Genomic DNA, 21792 nt, shown 5'->3' with positions numbered 1-21792 from the left:
TACTTTTACGGATAAAAATTATTCTGTTAGTATAAAATCAGCTCACCCTCTCATACAACTAATATAACTCCTAATATACAAGTGATTATTTTGTTATTCTGTATCACTTCTTTAGCGCTGAATGAACGAATTACTTTAAGAACCAATCCATCTTCAACACGCACACACACACACACACACACACACACACACACACACACACACACACACACACAAAGGCCTATACGTTTAGGGGCATTAGGTAGAGTGGGTAATCCATTAAATAGGTAAGTAGTTCTTGGGAGATACTAAACCCTAAATTGCCAAAATTGGTGCATAATTTTGATAGTTCTGTATATGTTCTCTATGAATATGAGTATAATATGTGTGTGATTGTGAGTCATAATATAAAGCAATTTGAATGGTCACAAAGACTTGACAAGTGCAATACAGAAGCTGTCATTTACAGAGGCCATTTACCTTTCACACACACACACACACACACACACACACACACACACACACACACACACAAACACACAGACACCTTATCCCTATAACCTGAACCCTAATTCATAACCCTAATAAAACGGCCAATTTCTATCCTAACATTAATCCTAAGGGCTGTGTCTGTAACTTGCTTCTGAAACAGTTTTTTATCCTTTTTGTTGAACCCCCCCCGCATGCCCGTGATCTCATAACGCATGGCCAAGAGGCATTCATCGCTGGAGCAGAAACAGTAGTCAGAAGTTAGCGAGTGACGCACAGCAAAGTCGGCTTCTAGCAGTTTTCAGTCAGTGCAACGTGCACATGTTTTGGGGTGTAGCTGTGATGGGAGGGCCGATGGAGGGAATGGGATGTATCGGTTACATATTTTCAAAGTGTAGCCTGCTTTTCAAGATTAAGAACCCTATTTTTATCTTAATCCTAATCTTATTATATTCTGAACCCTATAGCTAAAATGTATCCCTCAAAAAGCCATCACACACACACACACACACACACACACACACACACACACACACACACACACACACACACACACACACACACACACACACACACACACACACACACACACACACACACACACACACACACACACACAAACACACACATTAGCAGCTCACTCTCATATTATCCTCTCACTAGTTTTTCCCTCATTATCTCTCAGACTCCATGAATAGCACCTGTCTGCCTGTCTCTTTGCTGCTGTGGGAGTTCTCAGCTCTCTGGCTGGATGTTTGAAACACTTGTTAGCTGGCTGCTACCCACCTGTTATCACTTTGGGGAGGGCTGGCTAGATGAGAGACCCTGTATATCGCACTATACTGTATAATCATGTCATCTGCGAATGTTGCATACGCTAGGATTCAATGCTGAGGCCACAATGCCTCATCAAAAATAGAAATATAAGATCCACGCTGGAGTAAGGCTCTAAAATATTATTTCTTATGTAAGATGTAATCATGTCCCCTCTCTCTTGCTTCTTCCTCGGCTACATCCAATTATAGGATTGAGAAGGCAGATGCGTCCTCTCTGCTGGTCATGCTGCTGTGAATGAGGCCAGAGAAATGCCATTAAAAAGATCCAATCATCTTTATTTCTTTTGAAATGTTATTTTTTTGAGTGACAGTTTGAAATAAAATAAGAAGTATGGGCTACAAATCTAAGTTTTACAATCAGATTAAAAGGGGTTACATTAAAAGAAGGAAGAATCCTGGAGCGAGTCCTGATTCCCTCGGAGTCTCTCTGTCTGGAGTTTCCACGTTCTCCTTGTTTGTACGTGGGTTTTCCATCCACAGTGCAAAGACATGCAGATCCGAGTTAGATTAATTGGAGCATTTTAATTGACTGTAGATGTGAATGTTAATGTGACTTGTTGTTTCTACACGCTGGCCTTGTGAGACACTGGCGACCTGTCAAGGATGTCTCCTGCGTCTTGCCCTATGTCCGCTGGGATCTGACTATTGCATGGATTGGCTCCAGCTCCCCCCGCCATCCTCAAAGGATAAGCAGTAGATATAATGGATGGATAATGGATGCGCTAGACTACGCAGTCCATTTCCCAGTATTTTTTCAGATTTTAAGCTTACAGGAAGTATCCGTTTCTCCATATAGTGTATTTTCTTGACAACTGCAATCCATTTGTCTTAGATAGCGGATTTGTCTGTAGCTTTTCTGTGTGATGGTTTGATGGCTCGCAGCCAAGAGGGCTTTGTGAAGATATTCACCCTGAGCCATGGTTATGTCCAGGATTTGGACAGATATACTATGACAAAAGATGAGTCAATTTCTATTCCAACAATTTGTTCTTATTTCTTTAGCAATCTTTTGCTGATATTAAAGAATTAGTGGACATCCCCCAAAACACATGAAAATGGCCTGCCTCTGATTTACCACACAACCATCTTACATTCATCCAATCCCCGAGAGCCCTGATGTATAAATTTCAATTTTGGACTCACGCAGATCTTGATATAATCTTCCAGTTAAATTGTCACCTTCCAGCTAAACAATTCCAAATTCCAATCCTCCTCAGACATCTCCGAGCCCGGTTCCCTCCCCCATCTGTGTTGGATCTGGGCAGCAGAATCATTTTCAGAGTTTTGCATTCTATTATAAATTCATGATAGTGGATGTTTGTTATCTTTAATCTCGTATGCATCGGTGGAAATCCACTTTATTTCTTACAAAAATAAATACATATTTTACAAAAGTGTATCATGAAAAATTAATACATACTAATACTTGTTGTTTAGATATGTTGGTAGAGAGCTTTAAACTAAAACCTTTAAATGCACTGCAGGGTTTTGTTCAGCGTACACGTCTGTGTGTGTGTGTGTGTGTGTGTGTGTGTGTGTTTGTGTGTGTGTGTTTGTGCGCGCCTGCTTCTCCTTTTATTCCGTCCTTGTTTGTAAGATGCGGGGGCATGTACGCTTGAGGACTGGGGGATTTTGTGGAATTATGCGTTTGTTCTTTGATGTGTGTGTGTGTGTGTGTGTGGCTGCGAACGTTTAAATGGGCTACGGATGTACAGAAAGCAATGCATGTGTAGTGAAAGGAAAGTGGGAGGGGGGACGAGTGAGGGGAGTCAGATAATGTAGAAACAGAGGGGGTGAATGTGAGCGAGTATGATGGCTGAGAGAGATGGAAGGAAATACAGCACAGAGAGAGGGGGACGATTTTTTTTGACAGACAACAGGGGTAAAAAAGAACAAGTGAATTTAAGATAAACAAGGCAGAGTGATGAATTACACCCAGTAATCAGACAAAAGAAGGAGCTGGAAGAATAAGAAAAGGAGGAGGGAGAGGAGGAGGGGTGCATGCAGTTCCCAAAAGATAAATGTCTACTTGTTCCCGGCTTTGTATTTTACCTTTCTCTCCACCTCACCCTCTCTCAGCCTCTCATATATCCTCATTTACTCTCCTTCACCTCCTCTCCCCTGTTGTTCCCTCGTCTCTCTGCTGCCTCTCTCTGATTTTATTTCCCAGCGGCACGCTCGGCTTTGCTCTGCCGCATTCTGTGATATACTAATGCCTCATTAACTGTTTCATCCGTTTGTTTATCTTCTTCCAATCTACCTCCGCTGCTTCTCCCAGTCCTCTCTTCAAGGCTCTCTACCACTTCTGGCTCATCCACAGTTTTCTGTCCGTCGGCTCATCTGTCTTGCAGATAGTACATTGTAATACAATCCATCGACACCAGGCGGCAGTCAAGCCCGTTGTTTTGCTGATCATGCCTGTTGATTAAATGATATGCTTCAGTGAGAATATTGGATTTTTATTCTTTCAGACATTTACGTGTGATTTATGTGTATGAGGAGGCTGGTGTGTGCTTTCTGTCATCATGCCTGTGTGTGCATGTGTTTTTGTGATCTCAAATCAGACCTTGGCTTTCCTCACCCTTGTGCTGAAAAGCAGAAAGAGCTGCTCTGAAAGATTCACCGGCTCTGATCACGTGATGCAGTGATTATGTGAGCTCATCAGGAACCCAAATCACACAAGATCAGAGGAGAGGTCTCACGGCCTCATCTCATGCCAATTTAAATGGCTGAACTCTCGGGGCTGAACAGGAAGACGATATAGCAACTCTGCGCGTCCCTGTGAGTTTAATGTGACATTAATGTAAAACGTGCTCGAGGATATCAGGTTCTTAGTTTGAGGTGTTTATAAAGCATTACGTTGTGAGGATATATTTTCAATTTGACAGTTGATTTATAGTTGATAATGACGCAATCTAGAAACAGATGTGCCATTAGGTTGATTATGGTATACACTATGTGGTCACTTCATGTGAAACAACAGTTTTCTCGTAATGTTCGGTTACTGTTTTTATATTAAATTGCATGTTTGATCTTGAGCTCATAGTTAAAGGTGATGTTCTGCTGGACCACAGTATAATAAGAAGTGTCTCTTATTTTAACCTTCCTGCTCATATAGACAAGGGCAGCAGACTAATAGAAAGAACTCGGAATATAATGCAGAACAATACATCATCACCCTTACTCATAATTTATGTTATTTAACCAACAGGTTTATGACCGCGTAAAATAATAAACAGACATTCATTTTATAAAGGGGCATGATGGGAGGTGAGAGAAATTTACTTTTGTAAGGATAAACTTTTGGCTTTCCAGTTTTTCTGCTTTCTATCCTTTCATCCATTATATCTACCGTTTATCCTTTTGAGGGTTGTGGGGAGCTGGAGCCAATCCTTGCTAACATTGTGCGAGAGGCAAGTAATACCCAGGCCATCACAGGGCCAACAGAGACAAACAACCAATCACACTTACAGTGACACGTACACTCAATTGATAGTTTCCAATGAACTTAATCCAATCTTTGAACTGTGGGAGGAAGCTGGAGAAAAGTCACGCAGACACAGGGACAACATACAAACTCTACACAGAAAGACCCCATACTGTGAAACTGGGTTTTGAACCGGGAAACTTCTTGCTGTGCTAACCACTGCACCACGGTGTCGTCCTTTATCATGGTGCTGTCATAAAGTGTATTTCTCAATTTTCACATAAATAGCTTATATGAAAATGTAAGAAAGTGCATTCTTGTTAACTTAACTCTTCACATTTTGCTCCATTGTTTTTAATGTTTGAAATAATCAAAATCTTCTTTTTTTATAACGTGCCTGTGTGTAGTGATATACCACACTTACTACAGAAAAACCAACCATCCTCTCTAACTGGGCACATCTTTAGAACTACTCATTTCTCTTTGCTCACTGGGACTCATTCATACTAAAGGTGGTGCTCATTCAACAACATATCTGACATTTTGAGAGCAAAGCGAAGCGACGTGTCTCTAGGTCATCCCGAGCAGCGTGACATTCGCTCTCTCCCAGCAGGGCGCCGTCACACACCAGCCTGCGTCCACACATTCTCACCCTCTGTAAACATGTTTGACTTTATCAGTTGACTTTTGTGCCATCTGGCCACTTCACACAGGCCAAGGGCAGACAAGCGCACCACTTACGGGCAAGTTTACAGTTTGGACCCTCGAGACAGCATCTATTTCACCCGCTTTAATTAACATGACACATTATATTTCACATTTTATTTTCTTCGTTTCTGGTTTAAAGGCTTCCAGGGCCAGGCGATTTTCCTCTCTGTCTGTCACAGGAGTGTCATATTAGTCTTCTTGATTTTCTCGCTTTCCCTCCCTTTGAAGTGCAGAGGTATGAGCATTAAGCCTTAATTACATGGCCCGATAAGTCTTATTAGTTTAGTCGGTCAGCCAGAGAGGGCTCAGCATCTTAAATCTGCCTTAATTTAAAAAGTTTGGTTTCATCCCTGATCTGAATTTATGATTTTAGTAGCTATATCAGATCAGGATTCATAATCTCTCATTTGTCATGCCTTTCGTTGAAATACTAAAGCTGTCATATTTACTTTTAAACATACTGGCTTTAAATCTCTTAATTTATTTTATTTTAAAGTCATCCTATCTTCGAGGATCACATGTAGTCTCAGCACACATGTACTGCATATACAAGCAAATAAATGTCTATCTGTCTTTTAACAGTGGTAGTTGAATAGTCCACTCCTGGACCCACACATCACACATCAGCAGATAATGTGTCAACTCAAGCTTGGACCAGTTTGAAATTGAGCTGTGTTTGGATAAACAATAGTGTCATGCAATTTATGCATTGCTCTACCAAAGGTGACAGTTTGTTTGGGCCACCTGTTTTGGCTAAAACCAGCTAATAGCATCATCCTCACTACCACCTGACATCAGACACTTCATCAATTATAAACTGCTTCCAGCATTTGTAGAGGTTAGTGTAATATAGTGAGTGAAGTCAGTGTTTATTTATATGGGACCTTTCACAGATACAGAATCACAAAGTGCTTTAGACCAATAACACAATACACCCTCCAAAAACAGTTTTAGATATAGCAACAATTAAAATCACTGTGGGTGAATGTCCCAGACAGAAACACTGATCCTGAAGATCCTGAAATGCCGTGTTTCCATCCCTTGCTACGAAACAAACTTACACTAAAGCATGGAAACCTGTTCTAGTAGACCCCAAATTAAAATTATGAAACCTTTGAAATCACAACAACAACAAAAAAGAGAGAAAGACACAAAAACAAATTATGCATTATGGACGAATTACCATGAAACTCGGTGGAAGGATGTTTCTGGGTCAGGAAGTACAATTTGGTTCCTCTTTCTTGAATTTAAGCAGATTGTTTGGCATTGATTGAAGTATGTGCTCTTCTGAGTGCCCTTGATTGTACAATCCAGAAAAATCACCTGCAGAATAATTTCCATGTAATTTATTTGATGAAAAGGTACAAAAGCAGGAGCTTGTGGTAACAAAAAGGAGAACTCATTTGCATACCTGTTGAAAAATAGTTTTGTGTGAATTACAGGGCATGTGCACTTTGTGAGTCACAGACACTTTAAGGAAACTGCCATGTGACAACCATGAGTATAAGAAAAGGCTCTTGACAGAATGATGTCGAGTTCTAAGGGATCCTCTGTACGGTCTCAGCAGCTTCATAATGCATGTGCATGCAACGCTTTGTGAATCATTTTTCATATGTGAAGGTGACTCCTGTATTAATTAGAAACCATTAACTTGAAGTTGCACTGACCTTTATGAATATTTTAAGAAACTGGTTGTGGCTGCAGAGCACACAGTAAGTTATTTTGTCATGTGAAAGAAAAGACACAGATTTCAGACTGAGCCTTTACTAGACTGGAAGATAGTTTTTTATTAATGACAAGCCGAACCTTTTTATTTTAGTCGTAGCGAAAAAATATCTTGTCCCATAATGAACAGGAAGTGTTCTGAGCTATAACTGTGTCTGCTCATGTATTATTCTGCAGACGTGCTTGTTGGATCTCTCAGCCTGACGGTACAGTCAACAAGCACAAGCCGTCTCTAATGCTCTTGTAGTTTAGATGCAAGAGGAAGCGCTCAATCTCCCAGTAGGAGCTTTTTCTGCAGTTGTCCTCAAATGTTTGTTAAAACTTTGATGGGCGCTCGTGGGTCTCCGTCGCTCTCTGCCTCCCACCTTTCTACACCTACCTCCCTCGCACCCTCCCTCAAGCCTGCTGTGGCTCAGCGAGAGGAGAGAGAAACGAAGGATTGAGAGAAACGCTCACCACAGAGTGCCCGTGTCAGAGTTCTTCCTCAGACATGGGAATGCACCCACATGCTCACAGACATGCTCAAACACACTCGTACGCCCACTCGCTGAAATGCAGAGCTCGTGTAGATGGAAACGAACAGGACGAACAAGCGGCTTGATATTCTCGGACTATATATAAACTACAAGCCGGAGGTGTTGGTATGATTTGCCAACGTGTGGATACTGTGTGTGTGTGTGTGTATGTATTGTGTGTGTGTTTTGTGTCCCTTGAGATTTAGCCTTTAAGAGCCTCAGGGGATGTGTGTTGTCACTGAATACGTTGTCCCTCCAGTACAATGCTCTCCTCATGTGGGGACCCTCAGTGCAAAGACTATTCACACAAACTGATCGGAGTAGCTAACGTCTGTGCCTTATCATAGAAACCTACACACTAATTCTGAAATTGATATGGGGAATCATTCATGTAATTTCAAAAACTGTGAACGAATTTACGGGTGAGGGAAACTTGCTGAACGGCAAAACTGTCGGCGGAGCAGAGCATGTAATGCGAGGAGTTTGAATTAGGTCGCATCCCACTCTCCCTTGTTCATTGTCACTCTTCAGTTTGTAATAAAGTGTCGTGTGTAACATGTATCGCTCTCCCCTCCCTATAGCATTAGACCAAGTAGGTCCTCTGTCACTTTGCTGAGGAGGATAAAGGAGATTTTTTTCAGTGGTTTTGTCACTTGATTAGCCATCTGCCACTGTCAGACTGTTCAGTGCTGTGAATTATGTAATCCTATATATATATATACGATTATGTGTAATAGCTACATCAGAAAGATAATAAAGTAAATACATTTTTTTCCCAAAATGTCAAACCATTCCTCTGAACCACAGACTGTATTTAAAGATGGAGAGCATGATGGAGAGCATGTTAGGGTTAGGGTTAACCGCATTGTTATCCCTAACCCTAACCCATGTTGTTTGTTTTGAACCTGATGGACAGTCTTTTTCTATCCTCTCTCGTTTTATTTTTTTATGTTTTTTTGGGGTGGCTAGGCCTCTGATTGTTGAGAATTTTCACCTTTTGGAAATATAATAAAATACTGGGAGAATTAAAATCACGTAATAAACTGCATGGTTTGCAAATTATATTTTTTAATAATATATTTTTTATACATATTTTATTTTATTAAAATTATGAAAGCATGCAAATTAGTAAGGAACAGTTAAAAATCCAATTTTCAGTTGCAGTTGTAAATCTTAAATCAGTGTGTGGTTCAGTGGAGTATAAATGAATAATTAGGACTTGTGCATCTGTCTCACATTTCTCTCTCTCTCTCTCTCTCTCTCTCTCTCACACACACACACACACAATCTATGATGAATTTCTTATGTGTCTTTATTATTAAGTTTTTAAATAATTATGAAGGTCATAGTTTATGCTTCATGACACGTGCTTTGCATACAGCTGGTAACTTAAATAGCAGAAAATAGTACTGACTTGAGTTATGCATAGTCACACATGCACAAGTCTTGATGTTGGATGAATGCTTGTGTTCTCTCTCTCTTTCTCTCTCTCTCTCTCTCTCTCTCTCTCTCGTCCTTGTTCAGTTCTTCCTCTCTTCCTCCACACAGCGTTATTTTCTTTGATCGGCTTGTTTCTTTACCCTCCCACTCTGCATTCTGGCACTGCTGAAGGGATCTTTCTCTCTCTCTCTATCTCTCTCTCTATTTCTCTCTCATGCTGTATCTCTGTGTCATTGCTCTCTTTTCCCCCCTCTCTATCTGTCTTTCCTCCCATTTGTCTCCATCCGTCTCTATCGCACCTCCCTCCCTCCATCCTGCCCTCCCTCCCTCTTCCTCTTATCCGCTTCCCTCACTATCTCTCCACGCACACTTGATTCATTTTACACATTACGGAGGCATCCATCATTTCGCTCTCTGAAGGAAAAATATCGTCTCCTTTTTTTTCTTTTTTTTTTATATCCCTGACAATATTTTCCACTTGTTTCCTTCCGGCTGTCTTTTCTTTTCTCAACTCCTACACTCTCCTGTGGATCCCTTACTAAAGCTGGAACCAATATGTTTTATTTCCAGCTGGTCATCATGGCAGGGACCGTTCTATTGGCGTACTACTTCGAGTACACGGACACGTTCCCCGTGCACGTCCAGGGCTTCTTCTGTTTCGATAAAGCCTACTCCAAGCCGTTCCCGGGACCAGAGGACGACAGCAAGGCGCCACCCGTCCTGGTCTACTCCCTGGTCACTGCCATCCCCACGGTAACGGTGAGTCTGTGTTTAACTTGTGAAAGAAAAAAGAAAGAGGGAAAAAAATGTACTTCCACAGGTGCTTATCACGTACACACACATCTCAGATGGCATGACAATCACCTACATGAATGCACACACAGTCAACCTAAAACATCCACACACACACACCCACACACACAGATACTTCCTCCTCATCTACACGTGGTGTTTGTGGATTGAAAGAGCGGAGAGATGTGTAGGTGTGCATCCTCGTGGTCTCACCGCTCTGTTTTTGTGGATGCGTTCGCTGTCATAACCATGGCAACCAGTACTATATTTGTCCTCTACAGAGCAGTCCGAGTTAGCTACAGCGTCCTTGTTTCAAGACTGCACGGCAGTAACACAGGGTACGACAGCAGCTCGGAGCGGAATCCCTATTTTTGCGCTTAAGAAGCGGCACAGTTTCATCAACTTCATCCCAGAATTACATATGCATATTGATGCATCTTAATCATTACACATAATTTGTAGGTCATGTATTCTTGGCAGAACACACATTGATGCGGAGATTCAAACATCACTATTAATCAGATTTATTTTTGTCATTCATTGTAGTAAGGATTTCCACAATAGAGCTAAATCAGTAATTGTAGAATCTACTGAATTCCACTGCGGCAGCCACTTTCTTCTCAGTACAGTGGGATATAATTAATAATGAAACACAGCTTCCAATCTCCATCAAAGCTCTGTCTCCATGACGCCTGTCTTGTCCTCAAGTGCCTGTCTCTTTCATGTCCCACAGTTAAGTGGCATTACTACATGGATGCCTCCGAGCCGCAAACACACAGACACACACTATCCTCTATCTTTGTGAGGACACTCATTGATGTAATGCATTCCCTTTGCCCCTAAACGTAGCCCTGACCTTTACCCTGAAACCAAGTGCTAACCCTGAAACAGCCTGCTCAAGTTGAGAACTTGCCGAAATGTCCTGACAAAGACAGACACACACATAGTCCACGCACTCACTCACACACACAAACACAGTCACAGCAAGTCCTGGGTCATTTGCTGCTGCGACTCCATTCCCTCATCTGTCACCTGATTTTTTTGGCTTTGATGCAATTATAGATTTCTATTACTCCTGTTTAGCATTACTGATAACAGAGACTACAGTCTTTTAGATTATTTTACGCTTTGTTATTCTGAGACGTTTGTGTCAATGGGAATGATTTTTTCTAGTTACATTTACTTTAAAAAATGTTAACCACTTATAACAGATGCACAGGTGCACTCTGTATATATTAGTGCGTATGGATGGATGGAGGCTGCAGGCACCAGGGTGAGCTGTGCATAGTTGAGGGAGTAAAGTGGTATGATTTTGCCGGGGGTGCAGAGCGGCGTTGTTTTTTTAAAGTCAGAGCATCTGTGTTCTCTCTCGCTCCGAGATGGCCCTCTATCCCACGAGCCTCTGTTCAGATACAATAAAAAACGCAGATATTCATCTCACGTGTGTCTCTCAAATCTGCCTCAGACTTTTTGTCACAAAGAAAAAATGGATGAGTTGTTAGACTGACAGCACAGAAGTTTGCTGCTACAGCACATATCGACAGTGTGTGTGTGCGTGTGGCAAAGCAGGCAATTGCCACTGACCCCAAGCTGAGAACACCCTTATATTCTCCAGCTAGCTATGTACAGGACACTGCAATGGTTTGAAACCCCCTATAATGAGGACCCATGCCACTTTCTGCCAGAAGCTACATAACTTGAGAGGTTTGGTCCCTTTTGCCTGGGGCCTCCAAACTCTATTGAAACAGTGACAGACAGGATAAACCCACAAGGGCCAAAATGATTGGAGCAAAGGCTGAGATATCCAGACTTTTATCCCCTTGTGTGGGTCAAGCCTGCGTGCCGCAACACAACAAGGGCTCCATCTGCGCATGCCCTCCTCCAAGCAGACTCCAGGCTCTCTAGAAATAAGTCTGCTCCACATCTGTGGTGTCCACAGCTGTCTGTGCTCGTGTCAGTAAGAGAGTATAATTGAGGCTTGAGAGACTGCTGTCCTGCCACCCACCTGCCACTCATGGCAGCTGCTGATGCTGCTGCCTCTGTTTAAACTGTGAGCGTTCAACATAAAGAGCACATCACACAGGTTTAGAGCTTTGATTCCGAGTCTCTGAGAGACGTCTACCACAAAGGGAAATAAGTTCATTGAAAAATGTGAAGCTCTGAGTTTCAAAAATACAAAATCAACAGAACAATCACTTAAGTATGCAACAACAAACGGTCGACATACTGAGGCCTCTGTTGTAGAGAGCAGATATTCGGACCAAGACTCCATCTTCCCTCTGTCATACAATGTTTACAGTTCAACTAGTTTCTTTTGTCAAGAGTTATAATGTTCTCCAAATAAAACTTATACAGCGCTCCTGTTTAAGGTCAAGGCGACATTTTGGCAAATCTCTATTAACAGCTATTTGCATATAAATGCAAAAAAGCGGATGTATTTCGGTCAATCTGTCCTTTGCTCTCCACAATAACTGTTTACCTGTGGGCAACTAGCTCAAACGTAATCAGTCAAAATAGAAACGGAAACAAGAAGCCTTCACGTCCAAACATCTTTTCCCTTGCCTGAAGATTGTGCACTTGTGGAGTCTATTTATAGATATACATGCACCTACTTTGCTAAGTATTTTTTTATCCAGCTGTACACAGACAAAGTGAGACATTGCCACAGGCACCTCTGTGGATGCCATGTCATCTGGGCTGAAATTTGAAATATATTTTTAAGGACCTCTTGCTGACAACATGCAGAAGATGAAAGAATCCCCCTTTAAGATGCCATGTGGAGTTTTTGACCTACTGTGCCATGGAGCTGTTTTGTTCATGTGGGCGATGTGATACACACACTGCCGATGGTTTCACACTATTCCGCACATCTACAAGTGGCAGTAATGTTTGGAGAAATGCAGCAGTGTGTTGACGGAAGCAAAGAAGAAGAAGAGTCTTCGCTTGAAAACATAATTGTAAAACAATGCAGAATTTAAAAGATCAGCTTTGGAATATAAAATATATCCAAAGTCAAGGATGCACCTGAGGGTTTTTTTGTGAGTGACACATTTACACTTTATATAATATTAAGTCTAATATTAAATCTCGAGTATATTTTTCTAGATCATGTAAAGTATTAATGATTATTTATCATTACATGACTGAATTCTGGTTGTCAGGTCATTTCCTGGTCATTTGATGACACTTGAACAAGATTAATCCCCTGAAGAAAGCAGCAGAAAACAGTTTAAAGCTCTGGCAGCACCTGAGTAACGGTGTTTAAAAGATTTACCAATATATTTTACTAAGTATACAGTGTTTTGCACATCAATTCCTCTATTTATATTGGGTCCAACAACATGATTGCTTGTTGACAGTATGAAAATAAAATGGAAGATGAGAAGTTAGATTCTGAAACATCTCATTCTTCTAATGTGCCATGGAAAAGAACAGGAGATGTAGGTTTCTCTCTGTGTGTGTGTGTGTGTGTGTGTGTGTGTGTGTGTGTGTGTGTGTGTGTGTGTGTGTGTGTGTGTGTGTGTGTGTGTGTGTGTGTGTGTGTGTGTGTGTGTGTGTGTGTGTGTGTGTGTGTGTGTGTGTGTGTGTGTGTGTGTGTGTGTGTGCTCGCGTGCGTGCGTGCGTGCGGATGTGTGCGTGGTAAAGAGAGCGGAAGTGAGCGGGTGAATGAAATGGAGGCACTTGTATGGTACTTGGCAAAAATGCTGCAAGTTTCAGTCCATCAGTGAAGGTAAGTGTGTGGGTGGATGATGGCGCACATCTTTCCTTTAACACCCCCGAAAACAGGTTCTGTGTCTACAAGTGGGAGTCAATATGTGTGTGTGTGTGTGTGTGTGCTGAGTACTAGTCAAAGTGCCTACAGGCTATCTCTATGACTCTCCACAAACCTTAACTTAACTGCTTAGCACACACAAGCACACATATTCACACGTGAACTCACACAATGCAAAATCTGTATACAGTACATGAACCAGACGCATGGCAGGGGACATTTCCATGCTAACCGAGGGAGCAGGGTAAAGTGCAGTGTGTGTGTGTGAGTGTGGTGTAATGGAGACCATATGTTGATGCTGATTGCACACTACAACCTCCCATCAGTCCATACAGTTAAACTGTGGCCAAATGTTAATTCTAGGCTTAAAAGGCACGTGTCAGAGTTTGCACCATTATACAGCGCTTAGAGACTTACCCTGTGCCAAACCCACTCTCGTTGTGAATCAATGATACTTTGAGTATATTCTCCACCTTTTATTTAATGTGGGTCAGACGCATAACGCCAAATACTTCTGCCCTGGAGAGTGTAACGCTGCTAAATATAAGCTTCTCAAGCAGTCCACGAAAGCAAAGTGAAGGGGAAGGAGAGACCGTGAGAGTTCAAGCACGACACAATGAGAGAAAGAGAAGGAAACACAAGAGACAGAGGTACCAGAGAGGGAACCAGGGAAGAAACAAACCTCAAGAAGAAGACTTGGAGCAGCTGAAGGATGAAGCTGGAGGCAGAGAAGGAGACAGAGCACCTGTCCGATGCCATTCGTTGCCACTCGCTGTTCCAAGTTTGTTTGCTGCTGTCTGTTAAACCTTGGGAAGAGCCTTCATGCATAATACAGCTCCGTATGACAGAAAGATGGGGATCGGGCCGATCCATGGAGACAGAGCATATAATCCAGTCAAGTCAGAGTTTATCAAAACAGAGCTCTGCTGTGGTTGCCATCATATCTTGAGAAACAGATGGTGGATGTGCTTAAAGCCAGTTAGTGGTTGGAGATTTTAATAGTTTGTGCAGTCAAACCTCGGAGTGAAGACCGTTAGAGTTGAAGCAGATGCACATATGAGGCCAATGTCAGTGATTCTCTTCTAAAGGTCAAAGGTCAGAAGGACAGAAAACAGGGCTCTGTTGTTGGAACAGATTTTCTTTAAAGGTTTATCTTTTCCCAACATATTCGTGACCAAATGTATATGACGTTAAGAGAAAATGGAAGAGATTATTTACTGGAGTTCGGGAGCAGAAAGACATGGAAAATGTCCAGAAAATATGGTCCAGACATTTTCCGGAGTTTGCTTTTTACAATTGAAGAACTCAGCAAGAGATTGTCCTTGTCAGATGTTTTCACAACAACATGAATATGTCTGGAACAATCAGGACTGGGGTGGCGCTCTGTTAGAGCATGCAGGAGGCGGGACATGACGTGTACATTCAGCTACGGAAACCGCATGTTTTTGTTTGCCCTTATGGTCAAAAGCTCTTGAATCTCATTGTTTTTCCAAGCTGACACCTTAGTCACACTCTATATGTACGGCACCCCTCTTTCATCGTTAGAAACATCTTCAACATGCCCGTGTCTTCGCTGTGAATTTTCCAGGAATGTCCCTGCTTTTTTCTCACTCAGGGATTTTATGAGGGGACTGGCATTCTCTATCCGGATGTCTGAAAGCAGCTTAAAACATAAAGTTAAGGAAGCATACAGCCTTTGATGAGAAGTGAAATGATGCTTTGTGCCAATCACTCCCATGATCCAGAAGAGGCAGAAATAGTAGATTCCTCACTAACAATAGCTTCAGGCAAAACAGCAACAATATGCACTCATAGCTGCTGTTGTTTTATGCATTTACCTACATTACTAATTTTCACTCACATATACAGCTTGTATATAAAATGTGGTTCTTAGAAATACACAAAATATATTATTATTACCACATTCAGTAGCAGTTTAAAGGCCACTAATGCAATACACAGTGTTTGAAGCGTGCTGCTGTAATGATATGTGCTGGTTTTGCAGTTCAATTCATTTATGGTAAAGTGACATGAAGATTGCTTTTCATTCAGGTTGATATAAAACTGAATGATGTGACACAACCAACTACATAGCTACCTGAACTATGGGCGTTATTTCTGTTCCTTCAAAGATTCATCCCTCTTGCTGGAGTTCACATGTATAAATTCACATGTTAAGTTTACCGCTGTGTGGGATAATTTGATTGAAATTATTATATGTCTAGCTTTCATAGATGTATTATTGCTTTGGATTCTGCTCCAAAGACACACACTCCTCTCAAACCACAAGCCCACCTCCCCTGCTGTGTTAAAATTCAGTCGCATCAAAAAATCCAATCTTCTTGATTAGATGTCAGTAATAAGATGGAAATGTCAAATCCACAGGAGGCCAGCAACACTTTTTTCCCCCCTCCACTCTCTGTCATAAACACCTGCATATTGGTTTCCTTCTCTTACTCCCGGGGAAGGTATACGCAGGATTCGAATGATGGAGGGTGTGATACCCTGCCACAGCTCCCCTTGTATTTAGAAGGCTCCCATCACGCTCCCTGACTGCTCCATTCGTATGCAAATATTTTAGCAAATTATGTTGTTCAGAATATCAACGATTTTCTAGTTCTCTATTCCAAATTTACTTTCTATTGTTATTGTAATCATAGTATTCACGACTCACATGCCACGGTGAAGAAACGTCTCGCGCACACAGCGCACAAAGACCAGTAGGCATCTTTACCCTTCAGTCGTTCAATCATCTTTTTCCATCTGACATTTTGGAGTTGATTGTAATTGTCATCAGGCATGAATTATATCAAACACACAAGCACAGACCCCTTACAAACACACACACACACACATCAGACCAATGCCCATATGCAAATTGGCCAGAAGTTGGCCCGCTGTTAAGCCCCGGGACAAGCCGTCATGAATAATGGAGTCACATATGACAGACAAAGTGGGATTGGGAAGAAAAAGCGAGCGAGAGAAAAGATTTGGGCGTCACATTGAAACTTTTCCATCTTTGTCTGGAACAGTGGATTGAGTTGAGATAAGTTCACTTGTCGATTTCCATTTCAGGAAGGAAGTAGGAGAGAAAACAAAGCCACCAATTTGTTCGGTAAAAGTGATTTTCGGTGCTGAATTAAAAGAATCTTTGTCGTTTGCTGGGCGTTCTTTCGCAGAAACTCTCGCAGTAGTCCCAAGACTGATGGACAAGAAATGGTGGCGAAGACAACAACTCCCATGATCCCACGCTGCATCACAAAGTCATTAAACTAGATCTTGTGTAACTGTTTTAATTGGAAGCCTTTATCTGCCTATTTTGCACATTTAAAGAGACTGGCACCCGTCCTTTGTATGTTAAAGAGAGAGAGATGGAGAGAGGCAGACAGATCAGTGCGTCAGCAGTCGTGCTCATGAGATGGAGCCGTGGAAAAAGGGCAGGGATAATAAGGGATAATCACAGCTTTATCCTGTCACTGCCAATCACAGTGGGATGAAGACAGCAGGTCATGTGGCCCCATGTCGATACGCCTGACCAGCTATCCGTTCCCACTGCGATAGCCTGTAAGACACTCACTTTCCCATATGATGAGAACCGTAATCCTGCCATGCACTCACAGCCCAACTCTGGTAGATTAGCTGCAAGGTCCTGTCCCTCGCTGATCCATCGATCCCTGTGTTTCTTCTTAAGTGGGAGCAGATCAAACGAAAAACATGGAAATTATGAGGAGGTGGATAGGGAGATGGGGAATAAGCAGAAAATGAAAGGGGGAAACTGGAAGAAGAAAAGAACAGGGTCAAACGATTGTTAAAACCGTATATGCTAGTAAATAGAATTTGAATGAGGATGAAGGACAAAAAGGAGGCAACAAAGGAACATTCATTTTTATAGCAGAAAATAAAAATTTGGAATTGCCTGTCCTCTCCACAAAGACCTGAACAAGCTGCCCACCTATTAACGCAGCACAGACTAAAATCAGGGTGAGACAGAGAGGAGATGGAGAGTGTGGGTGATGATGGAGCTGAAGCAGCTGAATTGTCATGGTTACCATTGCTTGTGTGTGAGAAGACTGCCTCCCAGTGTGTGTGTCTGTGTGTGTGTGTGTGTGTTTAAAGAGGACCGCTGGGATGCAATGTCAACAGATGTCATGTGATATTTGTACAAGCTTAATGTAGACTCAGTGTAATCCTCGTGAAGGTTTCCGTGTTTCTTTTCACAACAAAGAGCTGCTCTCTGTATTTTCAGAAGGCGCCGCGTAGGAAATCCACTGAAACCTGCATCACACATTTACACTCTTGGCCAGGTGTGATCCGCTGTTCACCGGTTCATGGTGGGAATGAGTTTGTTAGATCAAGGTGTTAAACACATCTACAATAAATACACAGCTGCATGAGCGTCAATTTGCTACAGTCCCCCTCAAGCTTAAATTGCTTTCTATACGCTGTGACGTCAAACTGGTATTCATGCTGCATCTCTTCATGTTCTTGTTGGCGTTAATATTATTTATAGTACATGCTCTGTTATCCTCTTCAATGTGGATGTCTGTTTTTTCCATGCTTTTTATGCCTCCACGCTGCATGGTGACAGCACATAGCTCGAGGCTTTATGTTTCTTAGGTTGTCCGCCGTCCGTGAATTTCTTCAGATTTGGTACAAATGTTTAAGTCAAACATAAACTGATTAGATTCTGGTGGTCCAAGGTCCAAATAGCTGTGACCTCACAAAGCACATTTTTCGCCTTGGGAACGCGATATATCAGGAACACTTGCATGGAATCCTTCAAATATGGTCAAAATGTTTAATTGGACTCATGGAAGCATTGGTCAAAATTTGGTGGCCAGAGGTCAAAGTCACTGGGACTTTACAAAACACGTTTGTGGTTTTGTGAAAACATTTCAGGATCACGCCCAGGAAATCCTCTCAAATTTGGTGCAAATGTTCACTAAGAGTCATAGATGAAGTGATTAGAATTTGTTGGTTAAAGTTCAAAGGTCAAGTTCATGTGATGTCATGTTTTTTGAACTCAATATATCACAAACAGCCGTTTGGAATTTCATATTACAATGACCTCAGACGATGACCTGGTTAGAATTTGGTCTTGTGAATGCAACATCTAAGGAGCACCTGGAGATAATTTCTTCAAACTGAATACAAACTCTGTGGACTACAGGAAGACATGATTTTGGGGGTCAAAGGTGCATGCTAATGTTAAGAATGCCTAAAGAGAATCCTTTCAAATTTTGAATATTCATTTAGAAACACAGATTAACTGCTTAGATTTGGGTGGTTAAGTGTCAAGGTCACAAAACATATTTTAAGGCTCTTGATCGTGATCTCAAGTCTACCTCTAGGGAATCTCTTCAAATTTTGACCAGTTGTCAATAGGGACTCAAAGATTACTTGATTAGATTTGAGTGTTCAAAGGTCATGGTGAAAAAATGTATGTATACTTTAAAAGCACTGATTGGCCGAGGCAGCTGCAGAGCGGTAATTCTAGTTTCCAGATATACATCCCTGTTCGCGAGGTGAACTTGAATGTGTTTCCACGGGTGTGATTTGGTGTCCTATTCGAAGCCACTAATGTATTTCTCTTTGAAGGAGCTGTAAAATTGAAAGTGATGGTTGACTGAGCATCCAGGATACAGTTTACGCTACCTCTCTGTCTGTCACACTCAGAACTCATGATGAGATGCCTGTTGACAGCGCTGTTGTCTCTTCTTGGAAAATCCGGTCCTTTCAACTGACTGTGTGTTCTGACACGCTCTTGTGCATTTTGATCACCTTTGAACCTTTTCTTTCTATACGTTTTTCTCCTCTCCAGCTTTTGGCAAATGACTGCATGCTTGCTAATATATACAAACACACTCGCACTCTGCTTGGAGTCACGCTCACAAAAGCAAAAGAACTGTCACCATGTCACACCAGGTAGAAACTCAAAGGAAGCCAATTATGACCCACTCAATTCTGGAGTTTCTGCATCAGTGTCTCACAAACACTATTCCAGCAGACACCTTTTCATCTTGTCCATAAAGCTGTCAAGAGTTGAAAGGTTGCGCTTAAAAACTCCATAGTTCCTCCCCTAGAGACGGAGAAGTCTTTCTAACGGTTTCCACAGTGCACACACACATGCTTTCTCACCGACTTTCTCAACAAAAGGAGGCCATCTGATCTCCTGCTCTCTGAGGCAGGAGATGAAAGTTTGTGTCAGTCTTTCATCTGCCTTATTTTCTTTATTTTGTCATTTTGTCTTTCTGCTTGTGCCCTGTAGCCTCAGGTACTTTATGAATGTCTGTCTGCATCTCATTCATACCATGTCTGACTGAGCTGAGTTCTGTCTGCATCCCTCTGACTCTCCTAAAAAATGTAACATCTGCCTCTAAAACACAATTAGCATCTGGTGAAAAATAACCAGCGGCCAAGTCTGATCTCCACCTTGCTCCAGTGGATTTTTTAGAGTTTGCACACGGCAATTCGTCCAGTGTCCGTTTGATTGTTTTAAACTTGTGACCTGCACCAATATATATATGCTTTTTTGTCGTATTGACTTAAAAGTAGGCATTGAGACCATAAATTGTTTATTGTTGTTTTAAATCTAGTGAGAATTAGGCTCTTTTCTCATAGGCTGCTGTATATACTGAAATCGCCCTCTGCTGGAAATTTGAATTTGAATCTTGAACCCATTGAACTGGATTTGGAAGTTAGGAAAGCATAGTTATAGCACTTTTTGTTACATAATGTATATATATATATATACACCACCAGGCAGTCTAAGTAAAAGGTCAACAGATTGTATTGTTTTTCTATTATTTGCATTAATATCGATAATCAACTATACTGAAACTTGAAATATAAACTCTGTAGAGAACCGAGGTAACTTCTAATCAAAGCCTTGTCCTATCAACACATTTGACATTTCTTTCTATCGCAGACCTTTTATTGTGAACTAAAGCAGCAGGAAGTAACCTTTGAGCGAGATAAGTATGAAAGGGGATTAGTATTGACAGCAGATACTTTTGAACGCATGGCCGGGGGAGAAATGTAGCATGTAACAACTCGGCGGGAGCCCATCACCATCGAACGTCAATGTGAACACATTAGCTTGGGCGAGGATGAAAAGAGTAATTGAGTGAGTGGACATGGCGACCGCTTTCCTCATGGGGATGTAGATTTAATTTCAAACACAGTGGGAAGCAGGGAGCGAAAATGGCAGAGGAAAAGTAAGAAGCCAAGTCAGTGTCTCATACCATTATCTGTAGCCTCTGTGTTTTATGTACAATTCTTACTGAAGCTGTCACACCAAAAATGAGTACTACATTCAAATGTAAACTCTCAAATGCACGTTTCACAAGTCATCCTCAGCCCCAGCAGCTTCTGTATTGATATCAAATGTGTAGATATGCACATTACAAACAATCTCTCTTTTCCCACGTGACCCTAAGTCTCCCTGAAGACGATTCCTTTGGATTGATGTCGCCTTCAAGGACTCAGTTGGCTCATTAAAAAAAACTAAAAAAACTTTGATAAGAACACAGTATGGAGATCAGGTTCTGTGAACAACAGAAGCGAGGATGTTGTCAGACTACTGTCTAAATAATCTTGATCACCTCCTAGTGGCTGGCTGTCATATTCCCACCTTGAAGGATAAATAATTTTTCTTGTATCATCTCGTGCCATAATGTCTGTACCATATCGTCGTGTACCGTAACTTATCGTCTTCGTATCGTATCGTAGCCTATCGTCTCAACTCGTATCGTCTGAGTTTTGTCTCGTATCATCTTATATTGTATAGTTCTTATCACACACAAGCTTGATTTTAATTATTTATCTGGTGTTATGATATCAAGGTGAAACATCGTAATAGTCAGCTGAGACTGACCCTCTATTGTCTAAGGGTGTGTTTCACGGCTCCCCACTATGAACACTACTGCATAGACTGTGCAGATGACATCAAAAGCGCAAGATGGCGGCCCCCGTGATGTTTTAGCTTCAACGGGAGGAAGTCGAGATGTGTCATCCATCTTTATATACAGTCTATGGTGTTGTGTTGAAAATAAACAATAGAAATGACATTATCGATAATGTGTTTGAATTACATGCATTTCATCCTGA

General features: G+C 41.6%; 1 protein-coding gene across 3 annotated transcripts in view; it reads left to right on the top strand.

The window, feature by feature from the left end:
* Nucleotides 1-21792, top strand: part of LOC132997837 (phospholipid phosphatase-related protein type 5-like) — a 47928-nt gene that overhangs the window by 17003 nt on the left and 9133 nt on the right. For all 3 annotated transcript variants that reach the window (XM_061067477.1, XM_061067476.1, XM_061067479.1), the window contains exon 5: nucleotides 9690-9878. In XM_061067477.1, coding sequence (XP_060923460.1) covers nucleotides 9690-9878 — 189 coding nt within the window. The remainder of the gene's footprint in view (nucleotides 1-9689; nucleotides 9879-21792) is intronic.

This window comes from Limanda limanda, chromosome 2 (genome assembly GCF_963576545.1).
Source record: "Limanda limanda chromosome 2, fLimLim1.1, whole genome shotgun sequence".
Classification (NCBI taxonomy): Eukaryota; Metazoa; Chordata; class Actinopteri; order Pleuronectiformes; family Pleuronectidae; genus Limanda; species Limanda limanda.
This window is presented reverse-complemented; position numbering and strand designations above follow the sequence as displayed.